This window comes from Larimichthys crocea, chromosome I, assembly GCF_000972845.2.
Source record: "Larimichthys crocea isolate SSNF chromosome I, L_crocea_2.0, whole genome shotgun sequence".
In the NCBI taxonomy this organism is placed as follows: Eukaryota; Metazoa; Chordata; class Actinopteri; family Sciaenidae; genus Larimichthys; species Larimichthys crocea.
Window position 1 is genome coordinate 39,105,001 of NC_040011.1, and position 22,552 is coordinate 39,127,552.

A 22,552-nucleotide genomic window follows, 5' to 3' on the forward strand; every position below is an offset into this window, starting at 1 on the left:
TTGGATTTCATCGATTCAGAATGTCATGTCATAGGTTTAAATACTCATCTGTCACTTAATTTAAGTAAAGCAATACCTGGTAAATGTATGTAAATCTTTATGTATCGTGCATTTATTAATAATGCTAGTTGCACAAAGTTAAAATCTATCTAATCTCCACATCAGTACCCATTTGAAAAACATTAAACATATTAATGCTCTGTTTATTGTGACAGGTTTGGTAGTAGGATTGTGCCATTAAGAAAAAAAGATGACTGAAAGTTGGTTCAGAGTTCGTTAGCTGTCCTCTTAGACATGAATGATGGTGCATTGTTGCTGCTTTTTGTCTGTTTTTAATGTGAAACGACTTGATAGACTCATTAGTAATAGGTTCAGCAGTGTGATTGATGTGACTGTAACAATCACAATACTTGCAGATTATAATAACCAAAATCCTCTTTGTTTTTAATTTTTCTTGCTCCGGCTGCTCTCTGCCTCCACATCTGCATCCTGCCTCTCCCATGAAGGCCGAGCTGAATCCTAAATATGGAATTTGAAATATTATGAAGGCAGATGTGCTAGAGAGCCCTCTGGGGCTGTTATTATATCATCAGTGGGGCACACTACATGCCCGCTGGGACAGCTTTGTGATCCCTTCTACTGGAAAACTCTGCTACGCTGAATCTGGAATCTGTGCCATTCGGCATTATGTATCTTTTTTGTCGTGTAGCCGTAGACGGTATTGTGAGTAAGGAGACCAACAGCCTAAATTTCCATCTGTCAAAGTTGAATGTAATGACTACGCTTTGTAATTAATAATTCAGAGGCAGCTATCTTCAGTGGCACAATGAGAGGCAGAACAGAATGATACCTTGCTAGTGTTGCTGAGGGAATCATTTATAATAATCTCAAATATACATTTCTCAGTAGACTGACTGTGTTGATGTTTTATGTTTGGTAACTTTTGATAGCCTACAATCTCGGGAGTGTCAGATGTGGAACAGTAAAGCAAACTGCTCTCACAAACCCATTGGCTCTGTGTTTAGAGGTGGTGGTCGGACAGTCTTAGCAACTATTTATGTATATTCTTTTAAAAACATTCGAGTATTACAGCACATACCACCCTCAGTTTGTTGTCTGTTCCTTTACGCTGCACTTACTTTTTAGGTACCTTCTTTCTATTTGTATTTGTTGGAGTGAATCTTCATCAACATCATTTTTCAATATCTTTCTTTGTCCCCTTCTTTCTCCCACCCTTCATCACACCTGCTTCAGTCATGCCACGGTTCACAGAGCAGGTGGAGTCTGCAGTAGAGGCCTTGAGCGCAAACCCCACACTACCTGTGGATGAGAATGAGTTCATTGACGCGTCCCGTCTGGTGTATGATGGCATTCGCGACATTCGCAAGGCTGTCCTCATGATCAGAGTAAGTTGCATTGTTTTTTTTCTTCCTCTGCAACACAAGACATGATTTTCACCTTGTAATGGGCTTCAAAAAGCTTTTTTTTTTTTTTTTTTTTGGAGAAATGATAGTATTTTCTCCTCCACGTCCTGTATTCAATCAGGATAGTGTAAATTCCATTTTCTGTCTTCCCTCGAGTATGGAGTTGAAAGTGTCAGGAGTAAATAAATGCTGCTTCACTTCAGGGTATTTTCACTCGTATAGACAGTTTTGCCTTTAGCCACATTAAGAAGCCATAACTCTTTGAGAACCACACAAGCCCGGTGTAAAGGTTTAAACTCATTCACCACAGACAGCATTCATTTGTCTTGGCTGAACTTAAAACAGTTCAACAGACTCCATCAGATCTACAAAACTGTAAGGAGCCTTGGTTATTGTAGTGTAATATAACTGTATATATATATATGGCCAGTGGTCTGTGCACCAGATGCTGCTTTTAATTGTATGTGAGAAACTGCATGCGTGCTGTCCTAGAAGCCAATGATTAACTTGTCTCATGCAAGAGCAAACCTAATTGACCAGACTTGCAATCTAGTGTAACAGCAGCCTTGGTTGTCTGTGGGTTAATGGCCTTTGCTTGAGTAGAACTATAACTAAGACAGATGGTGGTTGGGTACCTAATTGACTGACAATGTGCGGACAACAAAAGCCACCACAGCTGTAAAAAGAAATGGATAGTTCTTAAGGGTTCATACTGTAACTAGTTCAGCTACTTAACAATGCCAAATGTAATTTTTTGTATACATTAACAAGTAATCTTTCATGTGTAACCGTGCCCAGTAATGTGTTTACCACATTGAGTTACAATAGTTGGTTGTATTATGCCATCTTCCATTATTTTCAACACTTTAATCTTTTGAATTTGAACCATTAGTCTTGACAGGACGTTTTGTGTTGACAGCGGCGCTCCAAAACTGTGCCTGGGCTCTCATGAATAATGCTGCTTAGACATAGACAAAGACCAAATAAGAGGGGCCAATATGCAGTATTTGCATTATAATAAGCAATTGATTTAAGATTGAGGTTTTAATTAGCATTTTCTAGTTGGACTGTGAGCCAGAGAGCTACATACAGAGAGTTTCCATCTGCCCCAGCTCCTCTTGTTATCCAGATTGATTAAGCTGTTAACATCGGTCCTGTGGGGTTGGCTGAACACTACCTTGTGTGTGTATGTGTGTGTGTGTGTGTGTGTGTGTGTATGTATGTATGTGTGTGTGCGCCTGTGTGTGTGCGCCTGTGTGTGTGTGTGTGTGTGTGTGTGTGTGTGTGTGTGTGTAGGTGGTCATGTGTGCTAAAAATAACATTTATTTAACGGATTTATGAAAAATCTTATAATTAAAATATAATTAATCCATCAGATTCTGCCACTCTTAACTATGAGCAGGAGATAGTGGCGAGACTCAACTCAAACCACATCTATTATCTTGAAAGGGGAAAAAATTATGCAGTTCCCTGTAGGTTTGCCAGGAGTTCTTGATCAGGTGTGTGAGGTAATCATCACAGGTTTTGCTGTGATTATTCAGCAGGAAATTACTCAACTGTTTACCCAAGTAGTAATGGTAATGATACAGCAGCCTCCATAAGCATACTCTTAATTGCTGCTGTTTGTAATGAGATTAGACAAGTGTATCAAAAACATAAATTTCTATCTAAAAGAACCCTTTGCTTGGCTGCACTGCCCTTCAGTGCCTCAAACTACAACATGAACATGTTCAGCTGATCCAAACAAATATCATAAACCAACTGAGAGATAAGACAACCAAAACTACCACACACACACTCTCTCCCTCCAGCCATCTTTTTGTAAACATGCACGCGTGGCACAGTGGCCTACTCTTAAATCAGAACAGACAAGTGTGCACGGCTGGGGCTACTTAAGATAGACAAGTCTTTAACCTCTGTAAGTGGTGCACAGGCAGCCAACGTTGGTCACCCCTTGGATATTTGACAGGCGGACAGAACCCTCTCCCCCCTACAGTGACATCAGTGAATATGCCTCCCAGACATCAAACTGTCTCGAAGTCGGGGAGCTGCTGACAGCGAGATACAGGGGGCAGCTGTCGTTACCTTATGATTTGTGCAGTGCACCATGGCCCAAGGTGATTTTGCTAGCTCTGTCCTTTAAAAAATAAAAAAATAAAAAATCTGTTCTGCTCACAGAGGCTATGAGTAGAATGTCATGAAAAGAATAACAATGGGGGATTTTACTGTTGGAGTGCCCTTCCATATCTACAGCAACAGACAAAAATACTAGATAAGACCAAGGCCTACTTTCTAGCAATGTCATGATACTGTAATTTCAGCTTTCTCTCCGTCCCTGCTCGCTTACCATCTGGTATTATGTGCTATATCAAAGCGATACAGGAGAAACTAAATATTTCAGCTTTCAGACTCACTCACTACACAACGAAATATTGATTAACAAATTTTGCCACTAGGGTTAAAGTTTTATTTACTGTGACGACGATAATTTTTTAATTTCACCGCAGGCTATTGTCACTTCTCTACAGTGACAAGTGACACTGTCCCATTGGGTGCTCATCATAAGCTATCATTTCTGAGCCTCCCACATTCACAGGTTATCTGTTGCACAGGCCACAGCAGGTGATATCTCTGCCCGACTGAACAGCATTGTCTGGGTTGAAAGAGATGCCTGTGAGTCACTACAGCTTTGTATCTGAAACCATACCCCTTTTCCCTTGAGAACAAGAGCAACTCTACATTCCATAAAGCAGTGTAAGGTTGTTCAGAGACCTTCGGCTATTTTTAGACGTGAGGGCTCCAAATCCATTACAGGAGGGAGGTATTGAGACAGTTGGATAAGCACAAGTAGCGGCACAGGCGTGATAATGCACCTTTATCTGTCCACATCATTTTCCCTGTGCCCATATCAGCCCCAAATACATTTTCCTGTCAGTCAGTATTGTATTTTGCTTTAGGCATGACCTGCTGAGCTGGAAATTCTTTTGAATTTTAATATTTATGAAAGAATACTTGTAACCTGTTTTGCATTCAAAGCTAGAGAAGAGGTGAAGGATCATAGATGAAGTAGCAACACTCACTAAGAGCATAACTCATGCCTCAGCCGCCTTTCTACAGATAGCAGCGACAGATGGGGCTGAAGCGTTTTGCTCCCAATATGTTTCACACCAGCTTGTAGCTTCATTTCCCCCCTCAAAATGCACAGGCAGCACATTACACTTGATTTACAAATTAATTTAGAGTTTACAGTTTCTTGTACCAAGCTATGAGGAAGAAGATATTTATCTGATACTGCCCTTGCTGGCAGTGCTAAGGCATATCTCACAGATAGTAAGCAGGTTGGTTATTAAAAAAAATCCTCAAAAGGCTGTAGTATGCCTATTTTATTTTATTTTATTTTTGTCTTACCCCTTTTTCATTTTTCTCCCCTTTCTCCTGTTTCATTTTTTCATTCGGCTATCCTAATCGTGCCTCCTTTGCCCTTCCTTTGCTCATTTTTCCCTCTGTGTTCTCCATTTACAGACTCCAGAGGAGTTGGATGACTCTGACTTTGAGACTGAAGACTTTGATGTTCGCAGCAGGACCAGCGTGCAGACCGAGGATGACCAGCTTATTGCCGGCCAGAGTGCTCGGGTAAATTCTCCATCGCTTCTTGTAGTATTTACAGCCTCTCCAGAGCCTGATCCCCTGCCATTAAAATCTTTAGTTGTCAGATGACGTCAGTGAAGCTTTGTGACAAATGTACATACATATACATACATATACATACATACGTATGTGTACTGTATATTAAAAGTACATGCATTTATAATAATGTTTTTTCATTTATGAAATTGCATTTACTCGTGGCTCAGAGGCGTACATGGAGATGGTTGAATATTAACATTACAAGTTCATGTTAGATGCTTAAGTCATTGAGTTGAATAATGCTCTCTAACCTGAGTAAATTCATGTGACATGTTTGGAAACATGTAATCACTTTCCTGGTACATGGAAATATGTTTTAGGATACTACATAATAAGAAGAGCAACTCGATATCTCATCCACAGGACCTGTAGTTTTGTAAATTAGAAATACATTTTATATTTTATTAACTTGCAACAAAGCAGATTTTTTAGTACTTTGTAACAGTATCCTCATGTCAGTGTTGTTTGAGCCAGTGTTTTTCCAAACACCCCAATACTTGCTGTTAATTGGTTATGCACAGTTGGCTTTGCGCCACCCTAACACCCAAGTATTAGTATATTTTATTTGTCCTAATATAACTCGTGTTTACAACTAGGTCCCATTTGTTGTGTTGAAAAAAGTTGTTTCCCATAATTTAAAAACATGCACACAAAGTGAACTCAAGACTAAAGGAAGACTTAAGGCAGAAGTAAACTTCAGCCTCTAGTCCGATAAAAGACTGATGATCTTTCCATGAGGTCTTCCTTCCCTCTGTCTAATTCATGCTGGGACAGGCTTCAGGACTTACCACTGAGAGTAGCATGGGAGGGTGAATGCAGGGGATTCATATTTTTTATATTGCATCCTCCAGTCTTTTAGTATTTTTCTAAACCTCAATTATCCATCCCATCTGTTGTTGTTTTTTTGTCCTGAATGAATTTGTGTTGGTAGTCGATATGTTGAATGTTCAGGACTTTCCAAGCTCTCGGTGGGCTACCTGAAAAGTCTCTTAGCAGATAAGACGTCTGCTATTGTTTGCCCTCTTCTCAGAAGAGCTTGGATTGCTGCTGTCCTTCTGTCTTGAGTGGTTACACAATAGTCAACTTGACTGGTCAATATTACAGTTAGTATCCTCTACCCCCTTACCAAACAGCTTTTGTCCATTTTAAGCGCACACTGAGGTGCTCTGCATTAATGGCTTAAAGTATGTTTAGTAATAAATTAATCTAAAATATCCCTAATGGTAGAGCGATCCATCAGTACGTTCCCTTGCTGTTTGTTTTGTTCACAGCAGATTATCTGACTGTTTTGTTTGGTTAGGGCTTCTCATCTTTGTGCTGCCCAGAACAGCTTTGTTCAAGCTTAGGTGACTCTAGAGGGAGATTCCTCTTTACCAGTAATGGAACGAACGCTCTTGCGCTGATATTCGATTTCTTGCTCTTAAGTGTCTACCAACTCCGGCCTCACGAGCTCATTCATTGAATGCCTGATTGCCTGTTTGGAAGCTGCCCTTTAACCACAGAGCCCAAGAGGATATATAGGAATGGTGCTAAACACATTTGCGCATGATATTAAGTACTGCTAAACAAATGCCCTTATATTGATCTTCTTCATTGGTCAGAGGCATTGAGTTCAATAGATGTACATTTTCCCAGAAGATGTCACATAATATTACTTAGTGGCTGTGAACCCCATGTTGAACCCAGCTTTTGTAGACAGTATCCATTAACGAAATGTCCATCCAAGACTTTGATTGCATTTATTTATAGAAAACAGTCGCCAATTCATGTAGCCAGTTTCAGTCTGAAGAGTTAAAAAAAACAAACAAGTACTAATAAATATACACTTAATTGCCACTTTATTTCATATACCTATAAAATCTGATGCAACCCAATACAATTACTGAGCTGTAAATTCTACAAAGATACCATCAGAGAGGGATTCATTTAACTGTGTTTGTTACTGAAGTTGCACTTTGCAGTGGTGTTGAACTGGGCAGCATTTTATTGAGAGGTGTTTTGCGTATCCTGTTTAAAAACATAAAAGAATATTAGAAAGCATGACCCACCATGATCTCACTAATGAACATCTAGTTAAGTTTTGTGCACAAAAAAGTTGTAGCAAAGGCTTTGTACTGATTTGCATCAGATTGTATAAAGTGGCCAGTGTACTTAGATACATCAGACAGTATGAAAGAAGTTAAAGTAGGAATACAGTAGTCTAGTGCACCTAAGCTCCACAGTGATTCTCTGCTTTGATCTCAAACAACACCATGCACTTGACGGCCAAGAAAACGTGTGTGCATCCATGGAAGCCATAGGAAATGACATGAAACAAAATGCCCTGGAGACAGAAATGGCCTCAGTAACAGTATGTTGACGTCTTGTATGCTAACCCTCTATGTTTTCCATAATTCCTCCTTTAGGCTATCATGGCCCAGTTGCCCCAGGAGCAGAAGGCAAAGATTGCAGAACAGGTGGCTAGCTTCCAGGAAGAGAAGAGCAAGCTGGATGCTGAAGTATCCAAGTGGGACGACAGCGGCAATGACATCATTGTGTTGGCCAAGCAGATGTGCATGATCATGATGGAGATGACAGACTTTACCAGGTGAGTTTGGACAGCTTGGCTCTCGCCCAGAGTCATTTTTCTTCCCCAGCGAATGATTGCTCACTTTGTAATTGTAGATATTTCTCTGACTTCAGAAGGTATCTTAATGCAGGGAATGATGTAAATAGCTGCACAACCTTTGCAGCGCTTTTCTTCATTCATATGGCTGACATGCATTCAGTACATGGTCTTACTGACCTAACATCAAATATTCATATTGTTGTGCAGTTAAAGCAAAATGCCCCCAAGACAGAATGTATGTTTAAGTTAAGCAAAATACAATCACCCAGTAAGCCTGCATTTGTTTCCCAACATTTGCCCATGTGTGCACAACACTTCGCACACAGTTTAACACTACTTTTCATGCCTCAACGCTCTTCATTTTCCTTAAGCAGCACTGTAGGTAGGATTTTCTTCTTGATTATTTTTTATATCCTCCCCTAATCTTAATATGCACATCCATAAGCAGTGCCTCAAATCTCCCTCTCTCTGGTACATGAATAAAGCTTGGTGTGCACTGCAAACGGGCAGCAGAGCTGCTACAGCTCACCCTTTTCAGAGGTTTGTTGAGACAATAAAGGATGGGCCTCAGGAATCACGATGTATTATGAAAAAATATAATGTTATGAAACAACAAGCGGTAAATATGGCTACAAAATATGCCTCGAACCCTCAAAATGTCTGAAGGTTTTAGAGGCAGGGCTTTTTTTTCCTTTTTTTTTTTTGAAACTTTAAAACTGGTTCATACTTGATACATCAATAAGTATTGACTTGCAGAAAAGATTGTTGCTACCTTTTGAATTTCATCAACATCACATAGGCTATATAACATCAGTGATCCAGTGTAATGTAAAGAAATTGACTCCTGCCCAGACAACATTTCTGTAATGTCTTCCGATATTGTAAAATATTTGCTTTCCTAGTGCTGTTTGCAAACCCTTTTTTATAGTTTTTTTTAAATGTACAAGTGATGTTTTATTAGGCAGATATAATGAAACTTAAACACTGGTGCTGTAAAAAATGCACAATGCTTAGGCTCTCAGGGTCTCAGCCTCGCTGCACAAGCCAGGTCTAAGATAGTACACTGCAAGCTTGTATACCACAACACTACCGCCATAGTTATGCATCCTACTACCCTGTGCCTCAGGCTAAGCAGCAACAAAAATCCTAACATTTTTGTTTTCTCGTGTGGCTCTATGCCAGTGGATATGACATTGATAAACAAGACACGTAGTCTCTTTTTACGGAACTTTATTCAGAAATGAAGATTGTTTTTGGTAAAGGAGTCCAAAAACTTTGTTTTATTTACATGTCACTGAAGCAACTCTAACCTCACTGGCAGATTTTCTGAGAATCTCTGCCATATTTTTCGTGTGCACGACATTGAAATTTTCTGCTGGGTGTGATAATATTTACACTTTCTGATTATTGTTGGACAGCAATTCTATCTCTGCGTGATCGTCTAGCTCACACGGTATGAGTGTGTTCATGTGTTGGTGTCTGTGGAGGATGTGAGGAAACATTTTGAGTGGTGGCATGTGCCCGACTGTATTTGCATGACTGTGCCTTTTTTAAATTTTGAAGTGAATTACTCAGAGGACATTTTGTGCCCAACTCTGAGTCACATCCGTAATGACTATGAAATGCTGCCTCTCTATCTTCATCCTCTGAATGGGTCAAAGATCCTGTCTCCTTGGCCAAAGAAATACAATACTGGAAATCTGCAGCAGAGTTCAGAATAATGACTAACTTAGTGAGGATACACAGAGCCCTGCAATTTTCTATTTGCTTCTTATTCAAAGTACAAAGAAAAAAAAATTGCTGTCTTTTGCATTTCGTTCACTGTACACGCATGTAAACTGAATGCAAATGATGCTGTTTCCATCTCAGAGTGCTACCCATGTTTCTTTATTAGATGGCGTCAGCTATATATGTTTTAAGAGCTTATTGACTGCAGTGACATCTTTATATCAACATGTAGGGTACTTCTCTCAGTTTTACAATATAATGCGGACCCGAAGGAATCCAAATGAAAAATCCCCTCCAGAGGGAAAAGAGCCCATTGAAGCTTTTTTAATGCTGCATTTACTCCATTCACGCTATTACAGACCTGCCTGCACTGACAATATATTCATTTTTTCCAAATGTGCATTTGTTTAATTAAATGTTTCCAGTCAAACAACAAAGCTGGAGAGGCAGATAAAAAGCAAACAAACAAAAAACAAATACTTAAAAAAAAAATAGGTTTACCAAATGAAATGTATATTAGAAGTTACTTACCATGGCAAATCTGTGTCAACCGTCACCTAGCAACTGCAACCATCCAACCAGATGTCTTGATCTTGTATGCGTTGTTCACATGGAGGTTCTGATTTTACGTGCACTGGATCTGCAACTATATCTGGATTTGCATTTTAATAACTCAAATTCTGAAGTGAATTTTTTTGCTCTGGTTTTTAGTACTTAAATTGCAATGTTGTAAGTAATATTTATCCAACACTGCCAAGATACACAACTGATTATGCTAAGTTTGAATTCAGGATTAAGCTTTAATGTATTTAACCTCAGTGATTCTCTATGCTCTGTTATTACATCAGAGTTCATTAAAGAAATGTTGAATGCTGTCACTCTTTGTTAATTTAATTTAATATAATATCTTAGTATTGTGACTTTTGGAGCTTTGGATTGCATTATGTATATGTATATGTGTGTGTGTGTGTGTGTGTGTGTGTGTGTGTGTGTCAGAACACACATTTGTCGGGCTGTATATATATATCATCACATTATGCCTTGACGCTCGGCTGTGGCAGTAGCACATGGAAGGTCACTTGCTGGCTAATTCAACCCACGCCCAAATTATTGCCCCTTCAACCTTGAGCTGGCACAAAGCCCTGTCAAGGTTAATGCTGTTTGAGGTAATTGTTGTGGACCTCTCTCCTGACAAATCTGCAGAGAGCAAGAGAGATTCTTGTTGACTCCTGCATTGCCTGTGGCTCTATGGCAGCTCTCATGAATAAGGCATGTGTGGCTTGGGAACATGCAACATATTTGGGAGCCACCAATCTTGGAGCATTCTGTGCTGTGGAGTCCTCTGCCTGATGCAGCTTACACTCATCTGGAGGCCAGCTGTCACCAGGCCTCAAATCCCCAGCCCTGTCTCTATGTATAAATCCATTACGAAAATCTTACAAGGGTGTCCTGTTGTCAGGAGTTCTCTTGTCTATCTCTGTACCCCCTTTGTGCTTTTCCCCACCATTATTTGGCCACCTAGGCATTGCTGGAGAATGGGAGTAAATTTAGCAGCTGGCCCTTTAAATTCTTAGGACTGAGTCAGGGAAGATTTTAAAGATGGAAAGTGGTGTTTAGGGAGAAATCAGTGGTTGCTGTATTTATGCTTTGTGATGTGATGTTTTTTTATTGGGACAAACTGTGATATTATACTAGCAACACTCCATTAAAAACACTCCATGCAGGCTTTTTTTTCTACCCCAGAACCCATCACAATGCCTCCAGCACTGTCTCCAGGGGTTGACTTGTCCCCAGGGAGCTGCCAGTCTGTGCTGTGACGCATGGCCTCTTCCACTAGGATCCTGACTTACTTTACAGCAGAGCAGCAGAGGGAGAGTAAAACTGGGGAAGGGTTGGAGATGGGAGCAGAGGGAAGAGGAAGCAAGAGAACAGAACACAGAATTCCATCTGTTCTGGGTTGGATGGCTCATTTTTTAGCCTGGAGAGAACAGCTTTGAATCCAATTTGTGCCTCTTGCCAACTGTGTCCCAGAGTCCCTTGTGGGGGCAGAAAACAACGGCAAATGGCTGACAAGCTTACAGTAGGTCAGGTCATGGCTGGACTGACCCGTGTTGGGACAGGCTTTGTTTTGCTCGAGGAGGGTCGGGAATAGATGTTAAACATTAGGACAATGACCGAAGCCTTTAAATTGAATTGCACTCTCTTCTTTCTGCTTTCATTTTTTCTTTGGCTCTCCTTCTTTGTCCCCCACCTGGATGTAAAATGACCACACAAATGAATAATGTGTGTGCGTGGTTGTGGTCTGTTCTACTTTTTGCAGTCGAACTTGGAGCAATTTTCTGCTCCTAAATTTATTCTATGCTTGTTCAAGTGTCAAAGCAGTTCGTTCTGTGCCATTAAAGTATCAAAGTTTCTGTCTTTGGTTTCTTAAAACCATATTACCGATATATTTTGTGTATTATATACTAAAACAACTGCGAAAAATGAGTTTAACACTGTTTAGTAAGTGGGGTGATGGTGTCCAAAAGAGTGTGATAGTACAGTGTCATGGTCCCATTCTTTAAGGAGAGCCCCACTGCATTTAATGGATTATAAAATGTTCTCAGCTCTGACTGAACAATGTGATACCAGAGTGTGTTAGTGTTTTGTGTGCGTGGAATCAGCTGTGCACACACATACACATGTATTTCTGCAACATTTCCCTGAACTAGTCCCATACGTCAGGTCTCTCTAACAATACTTGGCTTCAACAAGGGAGGGAAAAAAAACAAAAAACCCTCCAAAACAAACAGTGATGCTGCTCCTGCATATTGAATGAGGCTGCAGTAGATCACGAACAGTGACTGATCTTACCTTTTTTTTTTTCTCTCTCCAGGGGGAAAGGGCCACTGAAGAATACGTCTGATGTCATCAGCGCTGCCAAGAAAATTGCCGAGGCAGGATCAAGAATGGACAAGCTGGGCCGCACCATTGCTGACAATGTAAGTCGTTAATGAAGCTCCATCCCAGCGGGTTTGATGTAGACGACACCTTTTGTGCTCGAGACCCCAATATATAATTATAATTGTATCAGTGTTTCACATCAACACTATCAAAGCCCAATAAATTAGCAACAAGTGCAGCAACACAAATGAAAAGAAAATGACTTGCTGTACCACAAACCGTCGTTAAATAACACTGATGTCATGTCTATTGTAAAACATATTTCAAACCAGTATAGTAATAACTTTATTTTGTGTTAGAAGACAAGAGCACATACCTCACTAATCACTATTTTCTGATGCATTTCATCACTATGATCCGTACTCTCGACTAAATCATGAATGTTCAGGCCACCGTGGTGTTAGAGTGGAGTTAAGTTTCTCATTACCCAAATGCACAACTTGTTCTCAGCTCCTGTGTTGCTGAAGGAACTGACATTACTGCGTGCTGTGCTGTTCACACTGAGTTTTAAAAAGCAAAGCTTTCTAGACTGATTGCATCGTGATACCCCTTCCCTTCCTTCTGTTTTTAAATGCTGTCCTTGACAGAGCTGCCTCTAAGCCAGATTTAAAAACAAGAGGTAAAACTTTCTTTTTGGAATATATTGTGCTGAGCCATGTATGCTGTAAGGAACACCTTTTCACTTTATACATGGAATTTCCTTTTGCACACATGGTTTCTATTTCATTATTTAAATTTTTCTCATTTGGACGTTGAGTAAATTCAAGTAAGAAAACCTCACACGGCACAGCCCACATGAAACAACTGCTATAATTTGTGTTATTCATGAGACACCCCTCACTCGTCTTTACCAATTTCTTTCAGGATCGAACACTCCCCCCCCTAATTTCCTCCATCTCCCACTCCCCAATTCCCGATTCCATCATCTCTCCACGTCTATCCCTTACCCCAGAGAGCATGGTCCTTGACATAAGGAAACACACATTCAATTATCTATGGCCTCATATTTCACTTAAATACTTTCACTGTACCTCGGGGAGACACTGTACATGATTTATCCCCCAACTTATTCATGGGCCATCTCTTAGGCAGAGACTGATTGCCCCTGTGTCTGCAATATGTATACATTTTGTTGTTAAATCATGGAAGAGTTTAGCTGCAATGTTTGCAGTCAGACATGGCTGTCAGATTGAGGTCTTCTCCCGGAAAGACATAGCTTGCTTCTGTGGATTAGACGTACCAGCTGTAGGTTTCTTGCACATCTAAGAACACACACTCACAAAGGCACACAATAGCTTTAGATGTTTGCTGTAAGATTTCAATTTCGATAACATTGGAGGCATTTGGCAGTCTCTCTTTTACTCTGGTTTTGTTGACATCTCTACTGATATGTTGGCAACACGATGTAACAGCAGAAAGCCTCTTTGTTAAGTAATGAGATCATTCAAATTTAATGTTTCAGGGCTGACTCCAACACATGGATTTTAATGCTATACATTGATCATTAGCTAATCACTTTGAACTTATTTTACACCATGAGTTAATATTTGTTTCTGAACACACCTACACAAGGCAGTGGTTAATAATTGATTTAGGGATTATGCTGTTTTACATCATAGCTTTCTCCTGCCGGTTCTTTGTGCAACGAGAAGAGATGTAATGGGGCTGGGGCACTTGGGAAATATATTCCATATACACTGATATTGGCAAAGAAATGCCTGCATTCAAAGGGGATATAATAGGTATATCGAGGACCTTTGTCTTAGTGGTGCATGACCAGGGGTTTCAATTACGCCAACACATGCAAGAAACATCTGCATTTAGCTTTCAGCTCAGATCTCTCCCCCATAGTCTAACATAATGAGCTGCTGGCCTCCAAGAGCCCTGCATATCTGATATTTTATTTAAGGTGTCCTCAGATCCTTAATATTACAGGCCTGCGTCTATCATAGAGAAAAAGATCTGATCTGTTCTGACCCAATTGCATCCGAATCATCTGAATAGGGAATAAGCCGTTCTGGAAAGTGACTTTTTTTATGCCTCACTGCTGTTTTTGAAGATGCTTATTCACTTTAATGAAAACAGTGTTATCCCCCAAAGAAAACAGATGGGCAAGTGTGCAGGTGTGTGAGCGTGCATATAAATATATATATCTGTGTGTGGTGTATGCTTCCATTTGAACACGTCCGCTGACTGGCCTGCCTCTCTGCAGGCACATGTGTATAGATGTGTTAGATTAGAGTGACTTGTTTCTTTATCTTTATTTTGTGTACATGTCTGTTTGTTTGTGTGTATGTGTACACTATTAGGGGATTTTGGGGTTTGAAGCACTCAAAGTATGAATAAATGAAGAGCTTTGGCTGTTGGAACCAAAGTCTTTGCCAGGAGTGTGGACCCCTCCAGCCCATGAACCCATCCAGCTGTCCCTCTTAGCCCCTCTCTCTCTCAGCAGAGACCCAAAACACTAGCAGACCAGGCGACACTCACCCGTAACACATCAGCCAGGGCTCCCAGGGGTGGACAGGGGGTAGAGGAGGAGAATGATGGAGAGATAGGAGAGGTAGAAAGAAGGGGGAGTGCATTTGTGTGGAGAGAGGAACATTCCTCCTGAGAGATGAATCCATTAAGAGTGTTTCGCCTTTTAATTAGCAGTATAATTGCCAGGTGGCAGGTTTTTTTTCTTTAATTTATTTATTTACGCAAGCAGATTATATTTAGGGCCATATCTCTAACAAAGCAAGAGATGCCACAGGCACACTTATAACAAAAGCATGGCACCATGGGATGGTCCACATACTTCAACAGCAATAGTTAAGTGAATCACCGCCAAGATGCGCACATACTGACAGAGTCAGAGGAGCAAAGGCAATGCTGGGACTGCTCATTAACCTAGGCATATTAATCACTTGTGTTCTGTGCCTCTGGCCTGGAGGGCCCGTGAGGGTTTACTCCTCATATAAAACGCATCGGCAGATGGTCCCAGACTGATAGCATAGCATCTCACCCCACGTTTTTCTTCGCAAGACTGCGTCGTGGCGTGTTTCGGTATGTGCATGTTGTGTTCAACAGAACGGTGCAGGTGGACATGATTTAGTTTGGGGTTTCTAAAAAAAACAGTTAAATATGTGTAATGGAAATAATTGTAGTGCAGAGATGAGCTGCAGGATTTAGGTCAGTGCTGTACAAAGGTCTGCACTGCAGTTTATTAAGAATTTATAACCCTCCTCTGCAGGGCACCTTATGAGAATTCCATCTGAGCAGGCTGGTAAACAAATAATGCTATGTAATTGAGATTTATAATGCAAATGTGTTAGCCACTATGTAGCCCATAAATTTCTGCTGCTTGCCTGCTCACCACATAAACACTTGCATGTACACATACGATCACATGCACATAAAATAAGGCTTGCATATTTAGAGAATGGGCACGTGCTAGCCGTGTGCATGTTTGTTGTGCATGCTTTATTCTCATGATGTATACTGACATACATAGTGTACTTTTCCAATTTGCATTCAATCAGTGGAGATTTATGGTGATCCATGGACTCTTTTGCTGGTCACAGTCTAATCCCGGCTCTGGCCCTAGACGCTTTACAGTAGACAGGGTTGTAAATTACCTACTGCAGTGGTGGAGAAGCAAAATCACCCAGAGAGTCCACAAATTCTCAGCTCAGCAGTTCAAGGGTCAGCCCTCAGCCAACTGCAATTCAGCCCATCCAAGTGAAGCCCACCTTATTTGCTGGTTGAGAAAATGTATCGACTCCCAATTGATTGTTTTGACAGACATTTACCATTACCATTCAATACTTTAATGTTTTTCTTTTCCCATCCCGAGGGGCCAGAAAAAAAAAACGCTTTGGCATCATCTTGGTTGTATAAAACTGTGGACAGACAGTTGATAGTTCAGGATGGATGAATTTTGGCAGGCTAAGTGTCGAGGTAATGAATAGATTTGTTGAAAGCTTTGAAGGCCTTAGATTTTCATTCGCAGGTTGAAAGACGAACTGCACCCGATGGTTTTGGAACAGCTGGGTATCAGGCAAGACAAAAAGGAATAAGAAGGGTGAAATCTGAATGTCAAAGAAGAAAGTATAAATGTTTTAACATTTCTGTTTGTACTTTCTGTTCTGTCGCAGCCATGCTATCAGTTTTGCTTACAAGTACTACAGTGAAATGCCTGACTGACAGGTGCAGCCTGAACATTAAAAATTGATGAGGGCCATTTAATTGGTCCCTGTGGTTACCTCTAAAGTCGGCCATTTTTGGCTTGCCCCCAGCTTGATTTTCTGCTGTCATACCCAGACTCCCTGTCTACTTCAATGTCACATTAACATTCCCAGGGGGCGGCGTGATTGAATTGGACCCCACGCAAATATGGAGCATCTTTTTAGCAGATGCAATGAAGAGAGGAGATCTGGCTATCATCACTCTGTTTGAAATTGATTTTGATTAATATTGGTAGACCATGGCAGATTTATATTTAGTCATCAGCAGTAACAGAATCAGCACCAGACGGACAAAATCTAATGTACAGCACATTAACTGTAAAAGCCCATTAACAAGGCTGCGCACAGAAAACACCAGCGTACTCAACTTCATCAGAAGTCTTGCGAATAGGTGCTCTGTTCAGAAAAACTTTTACATTTCTTACTTTCCTCAGTGGCTTGAAGCCCTCTTATCTGTTCTCACTCATACTTTACATTTCAGTTGTTCTCTGTGCCACTGTTTTCATGTTTTAAATTCAGTTTAATATATTAAACATTTTATGTTGCAGCATATTCATCTTGAAATGTCTTCAGACTGCAGCTTGGAATCGATCATTTCCTATCTCCGCGTAGTCCTATCTTTGTCTTCATTTTCTGCCCAAAGTAACAGAAGGGTCTTTCTGGTGCTTTTTTTCCCCCTGTATCTCCTTAAACTGTGCCATGGATCTCAGTTGCACAGTTCTTCCCAGTGGCAGTCAGCACACGGTAACATATGCAGTATATCTCAGCATCCATGCAAACCCCTGTGGCAGTTTTCTTGTCTTGAAGGTTCTTTCTCAGGTTTTGGCACAGTTAATTATCCACAACATTCTAACATGCACACAGGCAGGCGAATGTCTTGATTTATTTTTTTCCTCCCGCTGATAGATGTTTGATATGTCAGAGCAGTAATGCCGCACAGTGAAACTTTCTGGCTGGTCTTGGGTCTTGGATTTACTTTCTTCCCTTTGAGCTATGAAAATCCAGCCACAATACCGCACAGCAAAGCTCGCCTGAATGGCGTTTTTTGTGTTTGTTCGAGCTTGTCTTTCAACTTTGGCAGGAGAACAAATTGGGCTGTCAAGTATGTTATGATATGGGATGATTTATAGGGTTGAGGCACACTTATCAGTATACTTTTCAAAATAAAAACATATTCTTTTTAGCTGTTTAGCTGTACTTTCACTGGCTGTCCTGATAAACAGCCAAAGTCTAGTCCATAAAGCAACAAGCAACATCCCTCCAATGAAGACTCTTAACTAAAACACTCGAAATCGCCTCACTTGGATCCGAGAACAGTGCGAGTATCAATTTTCTCACGACAGGAAGTGACTGAAAAACAAAACATATTAGAAAACACCGCCCCGTGGCACCACCCAACAGGTTGCAGGCAGCAGCACATTAAAATGATGCCGTGTCAGTAAATATTGGAAATTGGCATTTCCTCTGGGTGATGCGTCCTGAAAGGTCAGTGCTGGGCGGCAGTAGCACAGTGGCTCAGCCTCTGTCTCTGTTATGTATAATGGAATTCAGCAGAACTGCATGGCATTTCCAATGATGGGACCTGACCTTCCTGATCATCATTTATATCATGGACATTACCCAACACGCACCACTGTGAATTCCTTTTGTTCAACATCCTGCTCTCGTTCTTACTGCCCCATTTCTTTCTTTTATTCCACGGGCTGCATGTTGTCAAGGGAAAAAAGATTTTTTGCTTTTGTTTTAGACTGCGGCTTCTCTTGAGCAGCAGCTTAAATGCTAAGGAATGTGAAATAAAGAAAGAACTACCCACGCACTTGAAAAGTGAGAACCTCATAATTACGGAGTACGCTAAAAGTCACGTAAGCCATTGTAATTTAAGAGATTCAATTAGCAAGTTTGAATAATGATCTGCTACACTTTGACCCAACTTTGATGTTTCACCTTTATTTTCTTAAAAGGCACTTAAAACTAAGCTGGTAAGAGACAAGAACAACTGCAGGAATCATTGACTTTTCTACGTGTACAGCTGGATCATTCTGAAAGATGACTCACCTTTTTCTATGAGTTTGCCTTGAAAAGATATCCAGAGTTGTGTGATAAAGTCTCTAGTGCCAAGTGCTCCCATCCCTGCTTTGCCGTCTCTCAATAGTAGCTGACCAAGCAAGGTCAACTCTCCCAGTTCATAACTGGCCACACATCATGTGGAGGGAAAAAAAAAAAAAACAAGAGGCTCGAAGAACATTTTACAGCAGCACTCAGTTAGAAAAAAGAAGGAAATTACAATGATGGGCTCTAATGGTTGAAGTCACTATTAGAGGAGAGCATCACTCAGTGGGAACAAGAGTAATGATCCCTTCCTTTATCACACCAGAGCAAATTTTGTTTTGTGGAAGGAAAATTAATTGTTTAAATAGTGAGGCGAGATGTGATTTTCAACATGACTGCTGGGTTATGATGTTTGCACAACCAGCAGATACACGGACATCTAAGTTGAACAAATAGACCGGCACTATATGCCCGGTTTATTATGTGTTATTAGCATTATTAGTTATTCTTTAAATCAGCTGTGAAAGCAGAGACCTATTTGTTCTTTCTAAAGTGTGTGTAACATGCTGATACATCTGGTTCTCTGAAACATTTAACAGAGCACAGTGAAGTCAGTCTGCGATGTATGCCACTCTCTGGTTTGTGCATAGCGCCTGAGTTAATCACACACTGTGCCTCTATTTGCATTACCAAAAACAATCCAAGGTGTTCTTGTCTTCTTCTCTGTGCAACTTATGTATTCACATGTCACAGTCAGAGCAGCCTTGCAGAGTTTCCTGAGTGCTGAGTGAAGCCAGCAGCTGAGCTGAGTATGAGCACAAGTGATGCTTTCACAGTGCCCTGCTCTCAGCCGTCTGAATACTTCCCCAAGCCCTCATTAGCATGGCTGCTGCATTCAGCCTCATCCCAGGTCTTTGCTATAGCGCGTGTGCGTCCATGCATGTGCGCGCACACACACACACACTCTCTCTGTATCTCTCTCTTTTCCTTAAGCCACCCCCACCCCTCCCCACTCCTCCCAACTACAGTCGAATCCTCCTGTCTATGTCCTGTTTCCCCAGTTGGATTTCTTCCCCTTATTTACTGCTCCATACTGTTCCCCCTCTGGCTCACTCTTCATCCTCATCTTTCCCCCAACTACTTATTTTCTCTGCTTCTTTCCTGTTTGTTTTTTTTTATTTTTTTTTAAACCTTCCTCCCTCTTCTATTTTCTCCGGTCTCTCAGCCATGTATTAAGTCCTCTCCTGTATGATGATCATCCCCTCCAGCCCTTTTCCCCTCATCTCCTCTTGCATATTCTTTAATAGAACGTCAACTCTTACATTCCCCCCCTCTCTCTGCTTCGCCCATCCTTGTATTAATCAGGAGTGGATGGTAGTGATGGAGAAAACGTTGATTAATATTGTCACAGGATAATAAAGAAAGACATCATTGTAATGGGTTTAGTTGTATTTGTTTTTATGAAGGGATGCGTGTCCTTATTCTACTGTAGCACCCCATCACTTTGACGTATGCTGCGTATGAATGAGCGCAGTTGCGCTGGATGCATGCGTCTACATGTCTGGGTGTGAGCGCCCTATATTCAGCAGAGCGCTCTCTACACACACAACAACAGGGAAACTGATGCACTCAGCAGGATTAGACACATCATATGTCCTCATCTGTCCACAAAGAGAAAAGAAAACAGGAATTTCTTCACCTTCTGTGGATTAGTTCACTTTAATATCGGTAATGGCCATTACTGAGAGATGTCCGCACACTATGTCATTCGCTTACTTGTAGCCAGACAAAAACGCCTCTACATTTTGTCTAGACACAAGCAAACACGAGCACACTTAACGATCCTCAGCACTGACCTCACCAGCTCCGTCTTGCACAGATCCCATCAATTAAAAGATTGGCTGCTATTTCCTTCCCAGCTCACCTTTTTGCCGGCAATGAGAATCAACAGCTGACAAACGACTCCTCCTTCAGACCTGCACATACTGTTTTTTTTTTGTTTTTTTTACACTGTATTTTCTTTTGGCTTTCTCACTTGCATCAGCCTGTGCTTTTCACATGTGTATTTAGTTTGGAAGACGATATGAGAAGCTGCCAGCCTCTGATTATGTGTAACGGAGACAGCCTCGCCATGTCACGATCACTGCTGACATACCATTTATGTGTCAGGTCACTCTGCTGAGATTTACCATTGAATGTAAAGATCCCCATCAGGGTGTTTACGTCGCTCTTGACGTGTGAAGAGAACTGTAGCCTAATTACTATGCTGGCAGGGGGCTTGTTTAGCAAACTAGCAGAGGGATTGGAAATGGTGTTCCAAGGTAAAACCCAAGTTAATTATGATGAGATGAAATAATTCAAAACGATTGCCACTGCTAAATGAAATGCATTTGTAGGGCGCTTCACATACTGCCACTTTCAAGTGGAGTCTGTGATAATTTATTGGACTCTTGAAGTTGATGACTTTTTTTTTTTTATGGCCTCAGTCTAATTTGTCTCGTATGACTTTTGACTTTTTAATGTTTTGTTGGAAACGAGAACAAGAGGCTTTTCCAGCTAAATTATTGAACCTATGGTCTCAAAATTAATTTGCACACCCTTTAAACTTACCATCATCAATGGTATGTTTCCTCTGATATTTAATTTAATCAAGCCTTTTCCAGCTCAAAGCAGTTTGTTCAAATTGAAAACCATTGTTCAGAGGTGTTGGGCAGGGGAATCCAGATTTCTGACAGCTGGGATGAGGAGTTTGTTTAATTCTGAAAACATTTCTTATCTTTGAACAGGGCTGCTGTTTACACTTAAGATCAAGTTTTTTCCCCCTCCCAGAAACACCTCACACTAAATTATCACCGTGTAAAAGTTACTGATTGACAGCCGTGTTTGTCTCCAAAATAGAATCTGCTTTTCAGTGCGACTTGATCATGCCTGACCCTGCGAAGATGAGTTATCAATCTACCAGGTTGTGGGCGTGCGCTTGTCATTTTGGCTCCGAACACATCCTGAATGTGGGTGTCTAACTTACCTGTCACACTGCTTCTAACTCATCTTGATAAAGTGTGAGATCATTGTACCGCATAAATATTCAGATTGAGTAAGGCCAGCAAATGACGGAGGGAAAGTGGAGAAAAATTGATTCATCTTGCAGTCTGCAAGCACGCTGTATAATAACCACAAACCTGTTTGTGTTTATGGACCAACTGATGTGCACATTAGTTGACACGTCTCTCTCTCTCTTTCAGTGCCCTGACTCCACCTGTAAGCAGGACCTGCTCGCCTACCTGCAGCGTATCGCCTTGTACTGCCACCAGCTCAACATTTGCAGCAAAGTCAAGGCTGAGGTGCAGAACCTGGGGGGAGAGCTGGTCGTGTCTGGGGTAAGTTCAACATCGTTTTAACCTTAGAAACGTTGTCTACAATCTACAATCTTTGTCGTGAATCAACTAAGGCACAGGTAATAGCACAGTTGACAAGCGGTGTTAAATGAAACTATTTGAGGGCTGCAGGCGACTGATGCAAACAGTGCCAGTTTCAAAACATTCGTTAAAAAAAGGGGTAAACAAGTAAAGTCAGGCAGGAAATTCAGTGTTTCCCTGAAGCCTTAAGGATACACACAATGTATTTTGGTGCGAAACAAAGTAAACAGAACTGCGTTTACAAAGAAATCTCTGAAGGGTAGCATTAATTTGTAGCTAGAAAGATAATTAAATCCATAGAAGTCATTGGCTACTTTCTAAAGTTTTATTATCTGGTGTTGCCTAAATAAATTAAAAAATACCAAGATGTACTGGCATTGACTGTTGCTTATGATTAGTTTATGATTCATTCTCTGCACTTTAATTTGCAGCTTATATTTTATATCAAACAAACAGATAACAGCAATAATG

At 40.8% G+C, this 22,552-nt stretch overlaps 1 protein-coding gene across 5 annotated transcripts in view; it reads left to right on the top strand.

The window, feature by feature from the left end:
• The window catches only part of ctnna1 (catenin (cadherin-associated protein), alpha 1), a 75,556-nt gene that overhangs the window by 50,536 nt on the left and 2,468 nt on the right, over window positions 1-22,552 (top strand). For all 5 annotated transcript variants that reach the window (XM_019268453.2, XM_019268455.2, XM_010737491.3 and 2 more), the window contains exons 13-17: window positions 1,255-1,406; window positions 4,947-5,057; window positions 7,517-7,698; window positions 12,323-12,428; window positions 21,908-22,042. In XM_019268453.2, coding sequence (XP_019123998.1) covers window positions 1,255-1,406; window positions 4,947-5,057; window positions 7,517-7,698; window positions 12,323-12,428; window positions 21,908-22,042 — 686 coding nt within the window. The remainder of the gene's footprint in view (window positions 1-1,254; window positions 1,407-4,946; window positions 5,058-7,516; window positions 7,699-12,322; window positions 12,429-21,907; window positions 22,043-22,552) is intronic.